Source organism: Pogona vitticeps, chromosome 1 (assembly GCF_051106095.1).
Source record: "Pogona vitticeps strain Pit_001003342236 chromosome 1, PviZW2.1, whole genome shotgun sequence".
In the NCBI taxonomy this organism is placed as follows: Eukaryota; Metazoa; Chordata; class Lepidosauria; order Squamata; family Agamidae; genus Pogona; species Pogona vitticeps.
This window is the reverse complement of record NC_135783.1, coordinates 247405015-247423170: the sequence shown is the minus strand read 5'-3', so window position 1 is coordinate 247423170 and position 18156 is coordinate 247405015. Positions and strand designations below refer to the sequence as shown.

The 18156-nt window shown below is 40.1% G+C and overlaps 1 protein-coding gene across 1 annotated transcript; it reads right to left on the bottom strand.

The window, feature by feature from the left end:
- Positions 1-809: 809 nt before the first annotated feature.
- On the bottom strand, positions 810-17517 carry LOC144586021 (membrane-spanning 4-domains subfamily A member 15-like). The gene is made up of 7 exons (XM_078383566.1): positions 17442-17517; positions 12859-13100; positions 11191-11307; positions 10461-10517; positions 6639-6743; positions 4200-4313; positions 810-1558 (listed from the first exon to the last, which is right to left on the bottom strand). The coding sequence occupies exons 2-7, from the start codon at positions 13087-13089 to the stop codon at positions 1445-1447; spliced, it is 738 nt and encodes a 245-aa protein (XP_078239692.1). The 5' UTR covers positions 13090-13100; positions 17442-17517; the 3' UTR covers positions 810-1444.
- Positions 17518-18156: the final 639 nt, after the last annotated feature.

The following is an 18156-nucleotide window of genomic DNA, read 5'->3' as shown; positions in this document are numbered from 1 at the left end:
TATGAGGAAATTGAAATAGGAAGCCTTTTTATTATTTGCAAGGTAGTTCTTTGTAATGGCACTGCCTACAGGGCTATCTATATGTCTAGAACTGCAAGCAAACAGCAAATGTGACCACTTAGATTGCACAGATCCAAATTCTATGGTGTGACCTCACAGTGAGTGAATAAGCGTGAATTTACATTTCCCGCAATGTGTAGTCACACTCTGAAATGGGTCCAGAGCTTCCTCTGAGAATGTCTACCTACCACATGGTGGACACCTTGCCCAGGGAAGATAATGGGGTGGTAGCTCTTGTACACTTCTGGACATCCTCCTCAGAAAAGGGTACACCACCACTATTTTCACAGTGGCAAGCACCATCATTTAATATAATGGGGAATTTTCTACCCCTTCTAAACTTAATTGCTTTCTACTAGATCTTTTCAACCAAAATGTTCATCTGCCACTGCCAAAAGTGGTGGCTGCATCACAGTTCCCACACTGAGGTGTGCCAAAATGCCACCTTTGAGCCTGTTGGCTGGAGTGGAGTAGTGCTGTGCCCAAAGAACTCTCATATGAGTTTCTGCCTCCTGTTCTGCAAATGTGGAATTTGCTCCCTTCCAAAGCAAACAGTTCTTCCCCTCATGCCGTGCAGCAGGAACAAAGTCCCATTATTCACACAACAGATTACTGCACAAGCAGAAGGAATGAAGTGGGTTCTGCCACAAATGGTAACATAGTTGATGTGTGGAAGGAGGAAGAGCTGGCAACTGCCAGGAAATGGCCAGCGATAGAAACTGCACTGTCACTTTGGGTCACAGCAGGAAACCAATATTTTAAAGGTGGAGGGAAGAAAAGAAATAAAGAAAAAACTTCTGCTCTTATCCCCAGGGATTCTCTTTCCCTTTAAAAGGGATTCTAGTGATCATGGTTAACATCCGTGAGAGAGCCTACATACTATCACACTTTATGTGCATTTTGTTGACAGCTTAGCATATGCATTTATCAAAAAGAACCTCCATCTCAATACTTTATTGACAAAACTGACAGGATAAATACTATGGATAGTGTCATTGGATTGTCACCCTTATTAAAAGATTGCAATTTTAGCTAAATTATCTGTTGACCCTTTGATAGAACATAGTGAATAGGTATTAACAGCAGCCATGGCTATGTGCATATGTAGTGTAGCACTAAAGATCACTTTCCTTTTAACTTCCAGTTAAGCATATGTGAATTTTAAAGCTTCCTTTTCAGCTGGTTTTTCTTTCAAACCATCTTTCAATACAGTAGTTCCTATTTTAAGGACTAAAACCAGGGAACCCCCTCCCCGAAACATCTTGAATCAGGCAATGCATGCTTACTTAATTTTTTTAACATGTTAATCTTAACCTGCTCAGCTAGACTGCTGAGGTTACTGTTGGAGTATCCTGTATAACCTGTCTCTTGGGGGTTTTTTAAATTAAGCTTCTGTACTGGAGGTGAGCACTACATGATCATAGGGTGGTGGAGCAGGATAGTTTTCGGTGGAGGTCACACCATTTCCGATGACAGAGTAGGGCACAAAAGCTGCTGCCTGAAACATAGAAAAGAAGTTGCTATAAGCGTTGCTTTTTGTTTTTCATTTTTTTCATTGCCATCAAACCCCACCTCCACATGTTCTACTACTGAGTTATGGCCTATTATTAAATTTATGGCCTAATGGAGGGTGAGTGCTACACCAAAAATGCCATGAGTTCTAGCCTGGTTTGATCACTCATGGCAGCTTTTATTAAAGGCACAGAGTCAACCATTACTGCCCCTTGCCTCACAGTTGAGGTCCGGAGAAGCTGGCGGGAAGTCCCGATCTGGGACACGGGGTCTTATAAGGATGGCTGATGAAAGCAGTTGGTGGGAACTGGGTTCTGTGGCAATGCTCCACCTGGAGCCCCTTTTGCTGCACTGGTTGCCACTGGCACCTCCAGCGCTGAGGCTGAGTTTGGGGAGGCTCCACAGCTAGAGGCGTTGTTGTTAGAGCCTCAGGTTGCTGACCGCTTCTATGGCTGAAAAGGCTGGACGGGACGAGGTGGCTCCCCTTGTCCTCTATCTCAGTTTGCACCTCTGTGGAGACACAGAAGACGGGGTTTCAGTGCTTAACTGCTTCCTCCCATCTAACATGGTTGACGATGATGACCTTGAGCCCTGCAACTTCTGTCCTCTTATTTCTGCTGTCATGCTATCTTCCAGCCATCTTGCACTAAGTGGTGGCCTTTCCTCCGCCTGCAGCAGCCCTTCCCTGTTGGATAGGGCCCCTGGGACTTGCTCTCTCCTGGGCTCCCCTGGGCTTGTGGGCCAGGGCCAGACAGCCTGCTGGGGATGCTTGAGGTGACCTCCTCACACAGAGGCCACACTACCAGCTTGGGTCCACATCTCAGAAGCAGAACACATGGTCTCCAAAAGCAAAGTCTCAGATTCAGCCCACATTTATCTCCTAGGCAGAAATAATAGGGAGTCACAGAACTGGATAAGACATCTCAGTTCATTGGACTCAGGCCACTACAGCTGGATTGAACAATAGTGGAAAATAAGGATTATCTGCTCAAACTGCTAAAAGGCAGATTCCTCTGTTCCAGGTAATGGTGATGGGTCAGTAATCTACACAGTTATCACATCATAGATTCTATTTTCTATTAGCTCAGATATTCCTCTGAGGATTGGTTTACACTCTTTAAAAGGATAACCACTGAACATTCAGATACAGGGGTCTTTCCAGATAGGAAATTTGCAGATTCTTGAGATTCAGATGACATTTTCCTTATCTCAGTTATTACATTTTTTTCCCCTCCTGCCTTCCTGGATCTTTTTTTTTTACGATCTCCAAAGCCCTGCTTTATTTTGTCTCTCTTAATTCCAGTGAGTGGAGTTTTGCCACTTTCTTCACTGTATGAAATTTGCATTTTAATTTATTTATTTTTTTAAAAGAAAAAGGATTCAAGCACCACTCCAATGGTGGGGTGTGATACTGGGCCATATCTTCTCCATCTGGAAAAAAATGGAACCACAGAGTTTACTTTTTGACAGGCTTGTCGCAGGCTAAAGCAAACACTTGCTTTTGGATTCCCCCACTTATCTCCCTCATGTTGGCAGGGACAGGACTGTAAGCAGGAAGTGGGAAGTGGGGCTCCCTTGCCTCCGCGTGAATGGTATGAGACAAGTGAGGCAGATGCCATGTCAGTAAACTGCCAGTTCAGAGTTTCTTTGTTTTTTCATTTTGTAAAAAATCAGGGAAGGGAAAAACAACTGACCAAACAAATAATTGCCCCCTGCCACATATGCCTTTCAAGTAACTTGATGTTCAATTGTACATCACCATGGCCTAGTTCAACACTTCCCATTTCTTAGACATGGCATTGTGCTAGCGATACTAATATTGAAGGCTGTGTTTCATCAACCTCACCAACATCTTAGAACTGCAGAGCTGGAAGAGACCCTGTGGATCTTTGGGTCCAGCCTCTGTCAGGGAGGCACAGTGGGGAATGGAGCCTCCCCCCAACCACTGGCTACACAGTCAGATACAGAGCTATCCAGCAGTCCATTCTCTTTTATGACATACAGCACATTTTCTATACATTTTGCTTTTTAATATGAAATAATTTGTACTCAGCATGGTGTGTGTGTTTTTAAAAGTTTCAGGTACTAAAAAGTAAAATATTGTTCATATTATTCTTGTCTTTTGGCCTTTATTGAAGACCTTTGTCAACAAGCATTTACTGATGGAGGAAAATTCCAGCCACAGTTTATAGATTAATTTCTATTGTATTTGTTCATATTTTATTGTTTTAATTTATCATTCACAGCTCCAGAATCTCTATATAAACAAAATTATAAACATTATAAATAAAGAACATTGTAAGTCGTAAAACTTTGCATGGAACCTAAGGCCTTCAAAGTTACTTCTCACGATGGGTTGTAACGATTCATTTTGGTGGCGGCAGCAAAATCTGCCCCCTCCCATCTCATGCAGATTGCATATGTGAGGAGAAAGAAATTGTGCCCACATGTGTCAGATGAAGTTGCCACAAAAGGACCTCCTGGTGCAGGAGTAGTAGTAGAATGTGATGGAAAAAACTTGAGCTTGGACAAATGTGAACATTATACAAAACAAAATAGCAGATTTGTTACTTCCTGTATTCACACGCACATGGAATGTGTTTTGGCCTTCTTTACAATACGCTTACCGTGTCATTGCTGCAGCAGGCCGCCTGGCACGTGACACGGGCAGCCAAACCTGTGATGAAGAACTCCAGTATGGTGAACAAGAGAAGCAAGACGCTGAGCCCAGTAGCTACTGACTGTAGAGCAGAAAAAGAGATGAAGCAAAATTACTCATACATCCCTCCATCATGATGGATTAGTTCAACAGCTGTAACATTTTAAAAGGCACGAGTAATCGCCTTCCACATGCACCTGAGTTAAAGCACCAAGGGAGAAAATCACCTTAGCTGGGGCAGTGGTGGCCATTTGTTTAATCATTTTGCCCGACAGAGAAATGTCTCCTACAACATAACACAGATCCAGGTTTTGTCTGTATGTAAGAACTGGGTCAGCAAGAAGCTTGTTGGCATGTTTGCGTTTAGCAACATCATGAAACAAAGTTTAAGACACACATCTTCCAGACACGCACTTGATGTAATATTTGGCATGATACTTAGAATATACATATGAACCTTGCTCATACTTTTAAAGTCACCCCTAAAGGCCATGATTTTGTGACAGAAGACAGAACTACCTTCTAAATATTTTGCTTAATTTACTGTAGATAAAAAGAACAGGCATGGGAAAACATTTTTGGATGAAGTGTCAGAATTGTAGTTGAAGGCACCTGCGAAGCCATATGAGTCAGTAGATCCAGGACACATCCACACTGGTTTGCTCTCACAGCCACAAGTATATGTACTTATGTCCACTGCCAGGCAGAAATGTTCATCGGCACATGCACCTCTATGGGCATGAGCACATATACACTTGCCTACATGGATTGCTGAAGGAATGAGGATGAAACCCTCTCCATCTTGATTTCCACCACTCAGCTTATGGCTGATCAGCTGTGCATTAGTGAAAAATGGGTGGCACTCTGGCAGCTGCACATACAGGCACTGGTGTCCACATATGGCCCATACACCTTGGGGTGAACACCTATAAAACAGAGTAAAATCTAGTTTAAATCACACATATTGACTTCTTCATTGACTTTCATCAACCAGCATTTGCTTCATGTGATTTTAAAATGCCAGACTCTGTGCAGAAGAAGCAGCTATAAAGAACTTGGGAACAAATATGTCTAATGGGCAAAGTAAGTCTTAAGAATAAGAATTTTTGAACCAGAAATTGTTTTCAAAATACTTGGAAGTCACACATGAGGTTAAATGTTTGAACTGAATGCTACCTGTTCTTTCTTAAAATTACAAAACAAAGGTTATAAAGTAAAGCAAAGTGTGCTGCTTATATACCGCCCCACAGGACTTCAAGCACTCTCTGAGTGGTTTACAAGTTAATTATGCAGGCTACACATTGCCCCCCCCCCCCAGCAAACTGGGTATTCATTTTACCGACCTCGGAAGGATAGAAGGCTGAGTCAACCTTGAGCCGCTACCTGGGATTGAACCCCAGGTCGTGAGCACAGTTTTGGCTGCAGTACAGCAGTTTAACCACTACACCATGAGGCTCTTTTGTGAAATAAACAATATTAAAATGTATGTGTTTGTTGGAGTGTTTGTTTGCTAAAGAGCACCCGGTGTGTTGTTGCTGATTATATCATTTTCCCCTCTGCCCTGCAAATGACATAAGGCTTGATTTGGTATTTACAGTGACAGAATCCATGACTTTGTGAGCTATTTTGTCCCCCTGAAGGAGGCTTATTTTGCTTCAGCTTGTTTCACACGGCAGGGATTACTCCTTTTTAGAAATCTATTTTTAAAACCTAATCATCCTTTGGGAGAATGAAATAACCAGCCACTCAGAGAAAAGTATGCTTGAATTGTTCTAGCTTTAAAAAAGTAGAAGGCTCCATTGGAGGGGGGGGGGGGAAGATGTTGGGAGCAAAAAGGACCAGACTATTTTGAATTTGCCTTTGCGTTGTGTGATCAGGTTTTGGGTTTTTTTGGGGGGGGGGTGTTTGTTTGTTTTAAAGATTCATCCATTTTACACCCACAGTAAGTGCCACAGTATTTGGTCATGTAGTCACAACCTCAGACTAATTATATGATAGACAGACAGACACATAAACAACCCTGAGTGTTGTTTTGAAATAGGTGCTCTGTGTCTGGCTCTCAAGTGCAAACCCCATCATCTCCAGGCAGGGCTTCCTGGAACCATGGAGGGCTGTTGGCCATCAGAATCCTCAGGCATGCTTTAGTTTAGGACAGATGTGTATGTTCTTAATTCACTGGAGAACAGTTGGACATGAATGCTCAGAAACTGATCAGCAAGTAGACAGTAACACAGACCTTAAGCCTGAGAACCACAAATTTGACAAGACTGGCCAGGAAGATCTATTGCTGAGAATGCAAAACACCTGCAACTACTAGAGGAAAAATTATATTCTACTATTAAGAATTAGTGCAACCCAAGCTCAAGGTGTACAGTTTTCACTGTCCCCTTTATAATTGTCCACTTACAGTTGCATAGCCATAACGATTTATTGTCAGCTGCACTATAAATAGAATGGTGCCTACAGTTGCCGCCACAGCACTGGTGATATTCATTGCCACACTGCATTTCACCTGGAAAAGATCACAAAGAAGCTAATTGCCCAAGGTGCAGATCTTTGCAAAGGAGAGGAAAAAAAGTCAGAGCTTCTGAATATCCCCTTTTGGAATATACTTCCTAGAATCCCCAAGCCAGATCAGTCCAAAAATGGAACATTCTGAAGCTTTGCAAAGAGTCTAATAAAGAAGGTTCAGAATCGGTCAATGGGAATCATGGAAACATTTATTTATTTATTTATTTATTTATTTATTTATTTATTTATTTATTTATTTATTTATTTATTTATTTATTTATTTATTTCCTGCTCCCATTAGTGTTGTAGCATTACTCTGGGTCGATTACAATGTCATAAAATAGAAAACACACATGAAAACAGAAATATTAAAACTGATAACAAAAACCCTTAAAAAAAAAAGAAAAGAAAAGAAAAAGAAAACCAGATGGCACCGACTAATCTCAGAGTGGATGGAGGAAAAGCAGGGAGAGAAGAGGAAGAGGGAAGAGGGGGAAAAAAGGGGGGGTGAGGAAGAAGATGGTCAGCTGGGGTGGGTGTGGGAAGCCTCCCTGAAAAGCAATGTCTTCAATTGCTTCTTAAAAGTCCACAGGGAGGGGGCTAGGTGGAGCTCCTCCGGAAGCTGGTTCCATAACATTCAGTAAAAAGCCCCAGTCTTTAGTTATACTGAGGTTTTCCCCCAAACAAATCTGAAGCAGTCTAGATGTTAAAAAACTAAAGCCTTTGGTCCAGAGGTGGGAGGGTTACTAGTGTTGGACTGTAACTAGTGATGGGCACAAACTGCTCCCTCTGTGGTTCATGCCAGTTCATTTATCAGCCAAATAGGTGTACGGCACTCCCCAGCCACGCCTCCTCTGACAGGCACCCAGTCAGAGGTAGTGCCCATAGGAGGCAGGGCAGAGAAGCTTGGCTGCTGTCTCCGAGTGAAGTCCTGCTGGAGGAGGTGGAGCTAGGAAGTGCTGAACGCCTGTTTGGCCAATAAATGAACTGGCAGTTTATGCCCATCTCTAATTGTAACTGTCACAGATCTCCAACTAGTAAGACCCAGATTAATCAGCCTTGCCGCGTGTCATGTGCCATGGTGGCTGGGGATTTCGGTAGTCCACAAAATAAACTTTTCCATCCTTCATTTGTGCCAAATGTGGGAAGGTTAGGAGTTCGCTGCAAACCTGGATGGGAATGTTGGGTCAAGGGCGTATGGCCTCCTTTTCATTCATATGTTCTGTACAAAGCTCAAGGAAGGTTTCTGAAACCCGGGATGATTCCTGCACCAAGGACGAGATGGAATCCCCTGAACCTGAAATAGGGGAGGAATTCCTGGATCCTCCAGCCCCAGATCTTCTGGGGTCCATGTGGCTGAATTGCCTGTGTCAGAGGAGGAAGCTGGCCCCAAGAACATAGAACAAATTGCTTGACTGCAGGGAAAGTTAGACTCCTCAAAAGGATTTCTCACGAGTTTCCTTGAGAGAAAGCTCTTTCTTCAACTCTTAATGTGACTCCAGTGGCTTAGCTATATTGTATTGGGAACATTACCTCTTTTGCCTCTTGACCTTGCCTTCAGTGTGTTTGATCCTTGCTGCCAACTCCCTAGCTGTGTATAATGTTTTGGTCCAACCTGACTATGTTTTGCGAACTCTCCCAGTGTTTCAGGGACTGCTGGACTTGGCTTTCAATTGCTCCTAGTCAAGGGCTTTGGATCTCCCACATCTGATCTACTGGATGTACCAGCAAGCCTTTGCTAGTACACTGGAACCAGTCCTAAACTTCAAACAACTTGGGCAGATAGTTGAAATAAGCTGGTACAGGTCATGATTGACCAGATGCATTGCCTGAGCTGCTGAATGCAATATTTAGTAGTCTCTTTCTACAGGGAATCTTCATATACCAGGTTCATCCAATCCATAACTTCCACTGGCTTGCCCAGAGAAGATGAATACCATTCACATAAGCCAGTGAGCAGGATTATCAGGAATTCCACCCAGAACCAATCATGTCAAGAATTCTCTGCCTCAAGTTGCTTGTAGCAAGAAACAAGGAAACAAGGAAATCTGTCATGTGAGCCACCAAACTTTTCAGGGAGGGCTGCCATCATCTCTTACATGGCCACCAACCAACATTTTTATAATTTTGATTTACTGTGCCTGCTATTTTTTTCATCATTCTCATCATCATCTTAGAACTGCAGAGCTGGAACGGATCCTTATGGATCATTAAGTCCAGCCCCTGTCAAGGAGGCGCAGTGGGGAATTGGGCACCTCCGACTTGGCAGTCAGACAGCTGAACTAAAGATGGGCACAAACCTGGTTCATCATGGTTTGTCCCAGTTTGTAAAGGCAGCAGCCCAGGTACTGGTGCATCCCCTCTCCTGCCTCCTCTTGCTTGGTTCCCCCCCCCCACCTCCTCAACTGATCTTGCAGTCCTGGCAACAGCTGAGGCTTCTCTGTCTTGCCCTCTGGGCTGATCTCCCAGTCAGACAAAAAAAGGGTGGAGCAAACAAGTCTGTGCTCTTGCTCGTGACTGGGAGATTAGCTGAGGAGGTGGAAAAAAGAAGCAAGCTGGGCTTGGTGAGTGGCTGTTTGAGCCAGGAGAGGTGGGGGAGGGGAGCAGCAGCACCTGTGCTGCCGCCTTTACAAACTGGGATGAACCAGGACAAATTGGTTCGTGCCTGTCTTTAAGCTAAGCCACTGAGCTATCCAGCAGGTGTTGGCCTATTGATGTCCCTGGAAGAATTTTCCCTCAAGAACAACCTGCTCTCTTGAGGAAGCTTTTTCTCCCAAAGTGTCTTTTCTCTTTGCCTGGCAGCTTCTAGCTAAACTCATCATGCCTTTATGCTGCAGTCTTCTCTGGGACTAGGAGGCAATTCAGTCTCCTTAGCTATAGTGCTATCTTCTTCTGGAAGGTCAGGCTAGTATCTGGCAATTTTGGAGGATTCTGCTTCTTCCTTTTTGGGTGGACTCATCTAGCAGAGCCGTGATAGAAACCTCCACTTTGAGACAAACCGCCGCATGTTCGGGGGTAAATGATGGTGGGGAGGCCAAGGCTATTTTAGGTTGTCGGACGAATTGCTGAGGCAAAAAACGAAAGGTTGGGCAATCACCATGTCCAAAGAGCAAAAGTAAGGAGGAATTTGGAATATCCTTCTGAAAAATGTAAAATGGAAATATAATAGTAAACTACCCAAAGCATTTTAGTAGGCATCTTCCCTTGTAACACTGTATCAAGGAAGCAACATTTTGAAAACCGCATAAATTTATTCATAATGCAAAGGGTATGTAAGATATATAGTTACTCATTATAATTAAGCCATATTTTTTAAACTCAAGCATGAACGTTGTCTTCATACAGTTCACCCTTAATGTGTCCTGAACCATTCACAATCTCTTTATGTTCAAATTTCAATTCATTATTCTCTGAATATGTCTGCAGAAGGTTTCTACCAAAATGTATATGTTTGGGAATTTACTCTTCAATTAAAGAACCCAATCGTTTCCATGTTCTTTGGAAGGTTCCCCCGCTTTTTCCTTTCTTTTACTCTAGAGTTTAGTTTTAATTTTCCAAACCCTTATAAATAACAGACAAATATTATTGTAGATCAACACCTGAGTAGTGTTGCCTCTGGATATGGTCCTGAAGCTATCACAGAAAGATTATTTCTTTGGCATCTACTGTATTAATAGAATAATATAGTCAAAAAGAGCCCCCATGCCAATTTTCTTACCAAGAACTTGTCCAAATACTTCTCAGCTGCAACAGAAAGGGACCCAGAAGCAATGAACTGGGCAAATAAAAGAAAGAAAATATGTGTTTCAATTCACTTAATAGTTTACAGAAAAAATCTCTGCATTTGGGAAAACATGTTGTTTCACCTTCATAAATAAATATTGTACCATTAAATTGTATGGCATCAAATACATTTTCATAAAATCATCTGAAGCAGAATGGGAAATGTTACTTTTTTGGACTAACTTAGGACACATAGCCATTGCACGTTTTAGTGATGGTGTTTTGGGAGGTACGGTCCAGAAAACCTTTCCTATTTCTGATCTAAGGACAGGAGGAGAAATGGCCTTGAAAAATCCCTACAAGTGGGAGGGAAATTTCACTTGGGTGGACTGTTCTTAAATCTTCTGGTATCTCTCTTGTATATGTCAATGGCGTCCTGTAGCGAATAAGAGGAACAGAACTTGGAGAACTGAGATCAGTTTTCATATACATGATGATGATCTGGATTTCATATTTAAAACACATATGAAAAATTCCATAAGTACCAGATCAATCTCTCTGTCTCTCTGTCTCTCCCCTCATCCATTAGCTGCAATTAGCTGTTTCAAGTTACTTGAACGCCCCTAGTATTCCAGCTATTCTTTCTCTCTCTCTCTCTCCTCATGTATTAGCACCTGTTAGGAATTAATCCATTGACATTTGAGGATAAATAATATACTACTTACTAAAACGCCACCCCAGAATGAAAAAAATCCATGAGCAGCCACCTGGAATGGAGTACTAAAAATAATCGCGACACCCCCAAAGCCAATATGGATCAGTCCAATGATGATCTGGATGGCCTGTGTGGAAAAAAAAGTAGACACAGGGTAAAAGCAGCCCCGACAAGAAATTTATAATCTATAGCGCTTGTTGAAAAACAGGCATGACAATTGGTGTGAGTAAAGTGTGTGGGGGTGTGGGAGTGTTGGACTGATATACTACAAAGGGATAGAAGTTGTCCCAAGAGGACACATGCACCAACATAAAATGGAACAAATGAAACAAAGGTAAAATGAACATGTTTGCCATGCAAACTGCAGTGTGAGAACCTGGCAGAGGGAAGACTGTCAAGTGCTACTTGTACAATGGAAGACAAAACATGGACACTCATGAGTCACTTCATTAAAGTAAAATCAAGAATCCTGAAATTCAACAATGAACATTTCTCCAGAATTTCTCTATTTTTTTCCAAAGGAAATTTTTTAAAATCAAATTGAGGAAAAAGATTGCAATTTCTATGGGATAATTTTTTTGCAAACACACCGGTTATAACCACCATTCCAAGGTTCCCTGGAAGAAGCTAGCTTTACTTCATGGTTGTTCAAAAGTAACTAAATTAACAACTGAATAGTGGGGCGATTTTGTTGTCGTTAACATCAGAATGCTATAAGCCATGGGTCTGCCAAACAAACTGCATAGAAAACATGAATAGTGAGGCATCCCCTTTAACCATAAAAAGAACTAAAATTAGTTACGGTTAAGCTACAAAGACAGTGAAGTTATTACTGTATTTATTATAACCATGGTGTAAAGGAGAGTCAAAGGAGAGTATCTAAATAGCATGTTGTTAAATGCCTAAAGTATGTGAGTGCTCCAGCAACACAGTTCCTGCAGAGCATTATTTTTGAGTAGTCAGACTTGCAAACAAAATCTGCGTTTACCTACTGTTGAGCAGTCACTAAGGAAAGCAAACTATGAGGGCCAAAGAAAGCTTGTGCTGGGCTAAACATGGATCTTTCAGCAAGATCCATGTTTTAAAACATGCCATAGGTATCATCTAGTTTGACTATTAGATGTGCCTTAAATATTGTGAAAGAGGTTACCACTTGAGGAGAGGTGTGAGGAGAAAAGACTTGAAATAGTGGTGTGAAAGAAAGGAATTTCCTTTTGGTAAGAGAGCAAGGTTGAATTCTTTTGTATGAGTATGGGGAGCGAAGTGGGAAGCTGGTAGAAGAGAGACTGCTAAAATTACACTGAGAGCTAGAATTTGTGGTATCTTCTCCATGACGACGCCTGTAAATTGTAAAGGACAGAAGATCAGTCGTACACTGTGGAGCTGTAACATTCTAATATATCAAAAAAGTAGATGTTTTCCATCTTTTTAAAAATAAACTGTGGATTTTGCTCACTTTTCAGTGCTACTGGGAAGTTCCCATCCTTAAGATATTAGTCTTGAGAATGTGGCTGCAGGTTACCTTGGCTTGTTAATTTTGTTGGCCAATCCATTCCAGAAACGAACATTTTACATGATGTGACAATTCTGCCCTTCCAATATTTAGAGTTCTAGAATATTTGTTGATCCTGTCAGGAAACTACTCAACTTACTGTGAATAATTATCAAACACACTTACCCCCAGAGTCTTGGCCTCAGCTTTTAGGAACGTATCCAGTCTCCCCACTAGTCGGTTCTGCTGAGGTTGACTGCTTCCACCTTCTTGGCCTCCGTACTGTAAATACTGCACCATCCCTGTTGGCGGGATAACACTACCTGGGCCCCCATGAACTCCCTGGAGGAAACTGGCTCCATTTGGAGGAATAAACAGCAGCATTCCATTTTGTATTCTCATTGGATCTGTTGTCATAGCTAAATTTTCTGCAGGGAACAAAGAAGCAAAGAACTCCCTGTCAGATATGTATAAATGTTATAAATGTATACATACATTGCCCATGCACAAATATAGTAAACTACCTTAAAGTAAATCAGACCATTGGTCGATCTATCTCTGCATTTTGTACACTAGGTAATAAACTAGATCATCTGTTTAGCATGCATTTTGAAGCTGTGCTCTTTAGAGGCGTGAAAGATGTCTGTATATCTTCTATTAGACGCTTATTTGTGACTTCCAGCATGCGTTGTATTTTTTGTTTTGTTTTTGTTTTGTTTTTTGGCAGGTCATTGGAAGGCCAGTTTGCAAGTCTCTCAGAGCACATGTTCTGTAAGAAAGTAACATTAGTGGGGATATGTACTAATTGCAAGATAAATATGCACAGGGCTTATCGTTTTTAAACTCTCATAATAACCTTCCATATGGTTACTTTTGACCAACATAATATGTGATCAAGAAAAGCCTCTTTCATTAATTTTTTTGTTCTGCAGATCAAGTTCTTTTCAAGCAGGTCATTTCTAGAACCTGTTTCAATCACATAGTAGGGTCCGGGGGGAAGGCATGTCAATATTGGCTAAATCCTATTGGATACTTCCATGTATATAAATAAATATTTTTGCAATTCTTCCTGGGCAGACAGAAAATTCCAATAGAACTTTGGCTGTTCTCAAACAATACGGCCACTCTAATGCTAAACACATTTATTTGTTTATAAGCACCCTTTTGTTAGAGGGAAGGATGACATATTTCTGAAAAAATGATAAAATGGACTTCAATTATTGTGTGCAGATCAAGTCAGCTGCCTACCATCTATAATACAAGTTTCAAAATAAGAAGAATTTATATGATGCAATGTTAATTCTGATGAACCTTTGCATACCAAGATTGGTCTAGGTGCTGATGCTGGACTTGTATGCCACTACCTCCCACCTGCCACTTATTTGGAATAATCTGGACCCCCAGGGTTTCAGTCCTATGATCCAATACTCTTAACACTAATTATAAGTCATATGAGAATTATTTTTGTCAAGACAATATCAGAATTACTATCCCTAGCTGCAACGTATCTGGATTAAAAAACAATAACACACAGAGGAAAGTACATTATGGTTTCTCAAATTATGTGAGATATTTAAACAGTAGTTTTATCTTTGCCACCCCACAATTAGTTTCTATAGTGGAATGGGGATTTGAACTGAGGTCTCCTAAGTGCTGTCCTCTGAAGATGCCGGCCACAGAGACTGGCGAAATGTTAGGAAGAACAACCTTCAGAACACGGCCAAAGAGCCCGAAAAACCCACAACAACCAACTCTAATCCAACAGTCTGTCCACTACAGCACAGTGGCTCAAAACAGAATGGTACATCTAACCAATCCTCTTCCTCCCAGACGTTTAAAAAATGCACTCCCTCTTTCTCCTCCTCTACCCTTCTAGTAGCTACTAGCAACTCAGCTCAGCAATCTTGATTAGCACACAGCTTTGTGTCTTCCATCTTTGTCTACCCTCTTGTGGCCACTTACAGATCAGCAAAAAAAGAGTACACCAAAGTGCTTATTACAAAGCAAATAATAATAATAATAATAATAATAATAATAATAATAATAATAATAATAATAATAATAATAATAATAATAATAAAAAGCAAAGCGTGCTGCTTATATACCGCCCCATAGCGCTTCAAGCACTCTCTGAGCGGTTTACAAGTTAATTATGCAGGCTACACATTGCCCCCCCCCCAGCGAGCTGGGTACTCATTTTACCGACCTCGGGAGGATGGAAGGCTGAGTCAACCTTGAGCCACTACCTGGGATTGAGCACAGTTTTGGCTGCAGTACAGCGGTTTAACCACTGTGCCACGATACATACAGGTTAAGTAACTGCATGTGCTAATTACAGGTACAGGTGAAAAATCAGAAATGTGTTTTGGTTTTGTGCAGAATTAGAAAGCATCTTATTCAAATCAGGAAGACCAAGACCAAATTACTACTTGCACCTGTAGAATCTGCTGCCAAGGTGATTGTGGATGGGAACGTAAAGTTCCTGATCTCACATCTTTAAGATACAAAAAAAAAAAAAAAAAAAAAAAAATCAGCTTTGGATTGGATAGCCCTTCAATGGGGAAAAACCTTCCAAAGGAGAATCTACCCTCTGGCAACCTTCAAATGGAGTGGTTCCTGATAAGAGAGAAAATAAAAGTAGCCTGTAAAAAACCCAAGGTGAGCCTTCCTGTGTTCTCTTGGCGGGGTGGACATCATTGGGCATGGCCAACATAAGTAAAGCACACAGAGAAAATTGCAGGGTGTCACCTTCATGTGAAATAACTTTTGTTTGTAAACAGCACTTCTAAATTGCACTGTATCAAGAGAAAAATGGGAACTTTAGAAATGGCCTTGAATCTTCCCTGTCTGGGTCTGGCTCGATTCAGTGTGTCTCCAGATGGTGAGAGAGACTTCTTTTTTAATTTTTTTTAAAAAACTAATACAAAATGCAAAGTACAAACTATAATAATTGTGCTCCCCACCAGGACCTTTTGGAGAACTCTTCTTCTCATTGCCCTCCTTTCCAGAATTGCATTGATCCTTATGTTGGGACTTTACCTTTTCCTCTTATTAATACAAATTCAATAAATCTACCCCATATATAATAAAAATTGTCTTTTTTAAACTCCCCTTTCTTAACTTTCAGAATACAAGTCAATTTATCATTTACAGCAAGATTCCAAACTTCATTATACTATTCTTCCAGTTGAAATTCATGTTTAGATTTCCAATTCCTAGCTAAAATTAATTTCACAGCAAACAATAAATTCATAAGAAATTCTCTAGTTGTAACATCATAATATTCAGTAACAAATATTGATAACAAAGCCATTTCTGGATGGAACTTTATATGTCTATCAAAAATATCTCTTAATTCCTTAGTAATTAGTTTCCAAAAATGTTGTACTATTTCACACTCCCACCACAAATGTAAATATGTACCAATGTCATTATCACATTTCCAACAAACATTAGAGTATTTAGTATTTGCTCAATTTAAGCAATGTTAAGTAACATCTTAAAACTATTTTATAGAAATTTTATTTTATTATTACTGACATACATCGAAAATCCTCATTTTCCATATAATTTTCAAATCTTCTTCTTTTATTTCTTTTTTAAAGTCTTGCTCCCATACTTGTTTCAATCCTTCACCCTCAGTCTCATCTTCCTGTAACTCCAAAATTATTTTATATGTTTTACTTTACTACACCTTTCACTGAATCATCCTTTTGTATATCTTCATTGGTTAAAAAGAATTGTTCATATTTCGTATATTCTCTACATTTATTATTATTCTTTATCCATTGTTTAGTTCATTTCTCTAACCAAGTTAATCCTTACTTTGAAGAATTTGTTTCATTTGTTTCTTTGATCTCATTTTTTCCATCCAGTCTTTTAATCTACTCACCTGCTTCATCCTAAATAATTTTTCAGGAACTTTCAGATTAGCAGGAAAATTTTCTATTTCAGTTACTAATCTTAATGGTGAATTAGGGGGGAATAGACATTTTTTATATTTATACCATGCATTTAGCATAGTTTTTAAATAAGGGTTATTAATCTTACTTAATTTGGATGTTTTTATCGTCCCAAATAAAATTTTTCAATATTATATTCTAACTCTAATGATTCAATTTCCCAGCAAATTAATCTTTCTGGATTATATATGATTTCCCCAATAAACCTTAATTGATTAGCCATATAATATTTATAACATTACTTTTTATTTATTCTAGCTTTTTTTAACCTTCATTACAATATATATTAACCAATCCTTGCCAGAACTATCATCTTCTGATAGTTGCATCAGTAACATCATAAATAAAAAAAATCTTTGGTAAAATGTTCATTTTCATCAAGGCAATCCTTCCAAACCAAGAAAGTTTCAAATTAGAATATTCTTGTAACTTATTTTTAATATCCCTTTTTAATTTATTATAATTATGTTCTTTTATTTTCTGGATATCCTTTAGATATCTATACCGAAATATTTAATTGAATTGCATATCTTAAAATCATATTTACTAACAAATAATTCCTGTTCTAATTTATTATGATTATTCTTATCCAATGGCTGATTTCTCTGAAGAAAGGCTGAAACCAATAACATGCGCCACATAGAAAACATTCCTTCCATCTTTTAGATGGATACTGGTTATTCAACAATGGTGAGAAAGAAGCCCCATCTAACTACTCCTGATATATATATTTTAAATAGTTACTAAACTCTGGATCAAATGAAACCTGTTCCCCAAATTAAGTTAACTTCCTTCGAAAGTACTTACACCACACTCCTTGATACACTTGCTCCCAGACTCACTCAGTGTGACTACAGTCTCACCAGGAAGTAGGGAATATATAAAAGCAAATAAACAAGGAACTTTATACCTGTTTTTAACCCTTGCCTGCCAATAGTACTGTGCCTCTCACCACTGTTATCCCAGCCTGTTATGCCTCTCAAAAGCTCATTCAGATTCAGCTGTTCTTTCACTCACTGGCAATGTGTCTGGAATCCCTTTCTGTTCTCATCTTTGATCACAATAATCATGTGTTGTCAAGTCAATTCTGACTTATGGCAACCCTTTTTGGGGTTTTCCAAGTAGAGAGCACTCAGAAGTGTTTTACCCTTCCCTTCTTCTGGGGGCAGATCTGGGACTGTGCAGCTTGCCCAAGGCCACACAGGCTGGCTTTACTCACAGGAGGCACAATGGGGATCGAACTCACAACCTTTAGCTCCTCGGCCAGATACCTAAACCACTGAGCTATCCACCCAACTGTCCTTGCTTTTACATGATCTCAAATCCTGATTTATTGGAATAGAAAGGAAAGGACACTTTTTTTGAGCTAAAATCTTCCATTTTTCTTTTCGCATCAGTCTTCCAAATAGAGTTTGTTTACATACATGTAACTCATTTTTTCCCCAACAAAGAACCTGCTAAGAAGCTGGGAAGTACAGGCCTGAGAAAAACCCCATTCCAGCTATAGAGGATTTCTTTATGC

Coding starts and splice junctions, on each gene's coding strand:
- LOC144586021 (XM_078383566.1), bottom strand. CDS start 13,089: ATGACAACAGATCCAATGAGAATACAAAATGGAATGCTGCTGTTTATT. Junction 4,314..6,638: donor ATCGTTATGGCTATGCAACT/GTAAGTGGACAA, acceptor TCTGCTCTACAG/TCAGTAGCTACTGGGCTCAG. Junction 1,559..4,199: donor CCTGCTGCAGCAATGACACG/GTAAGCGTATTG, acceptor TCTATGTTTCAG/GCAGCAGCTTTTGTGCCCTA.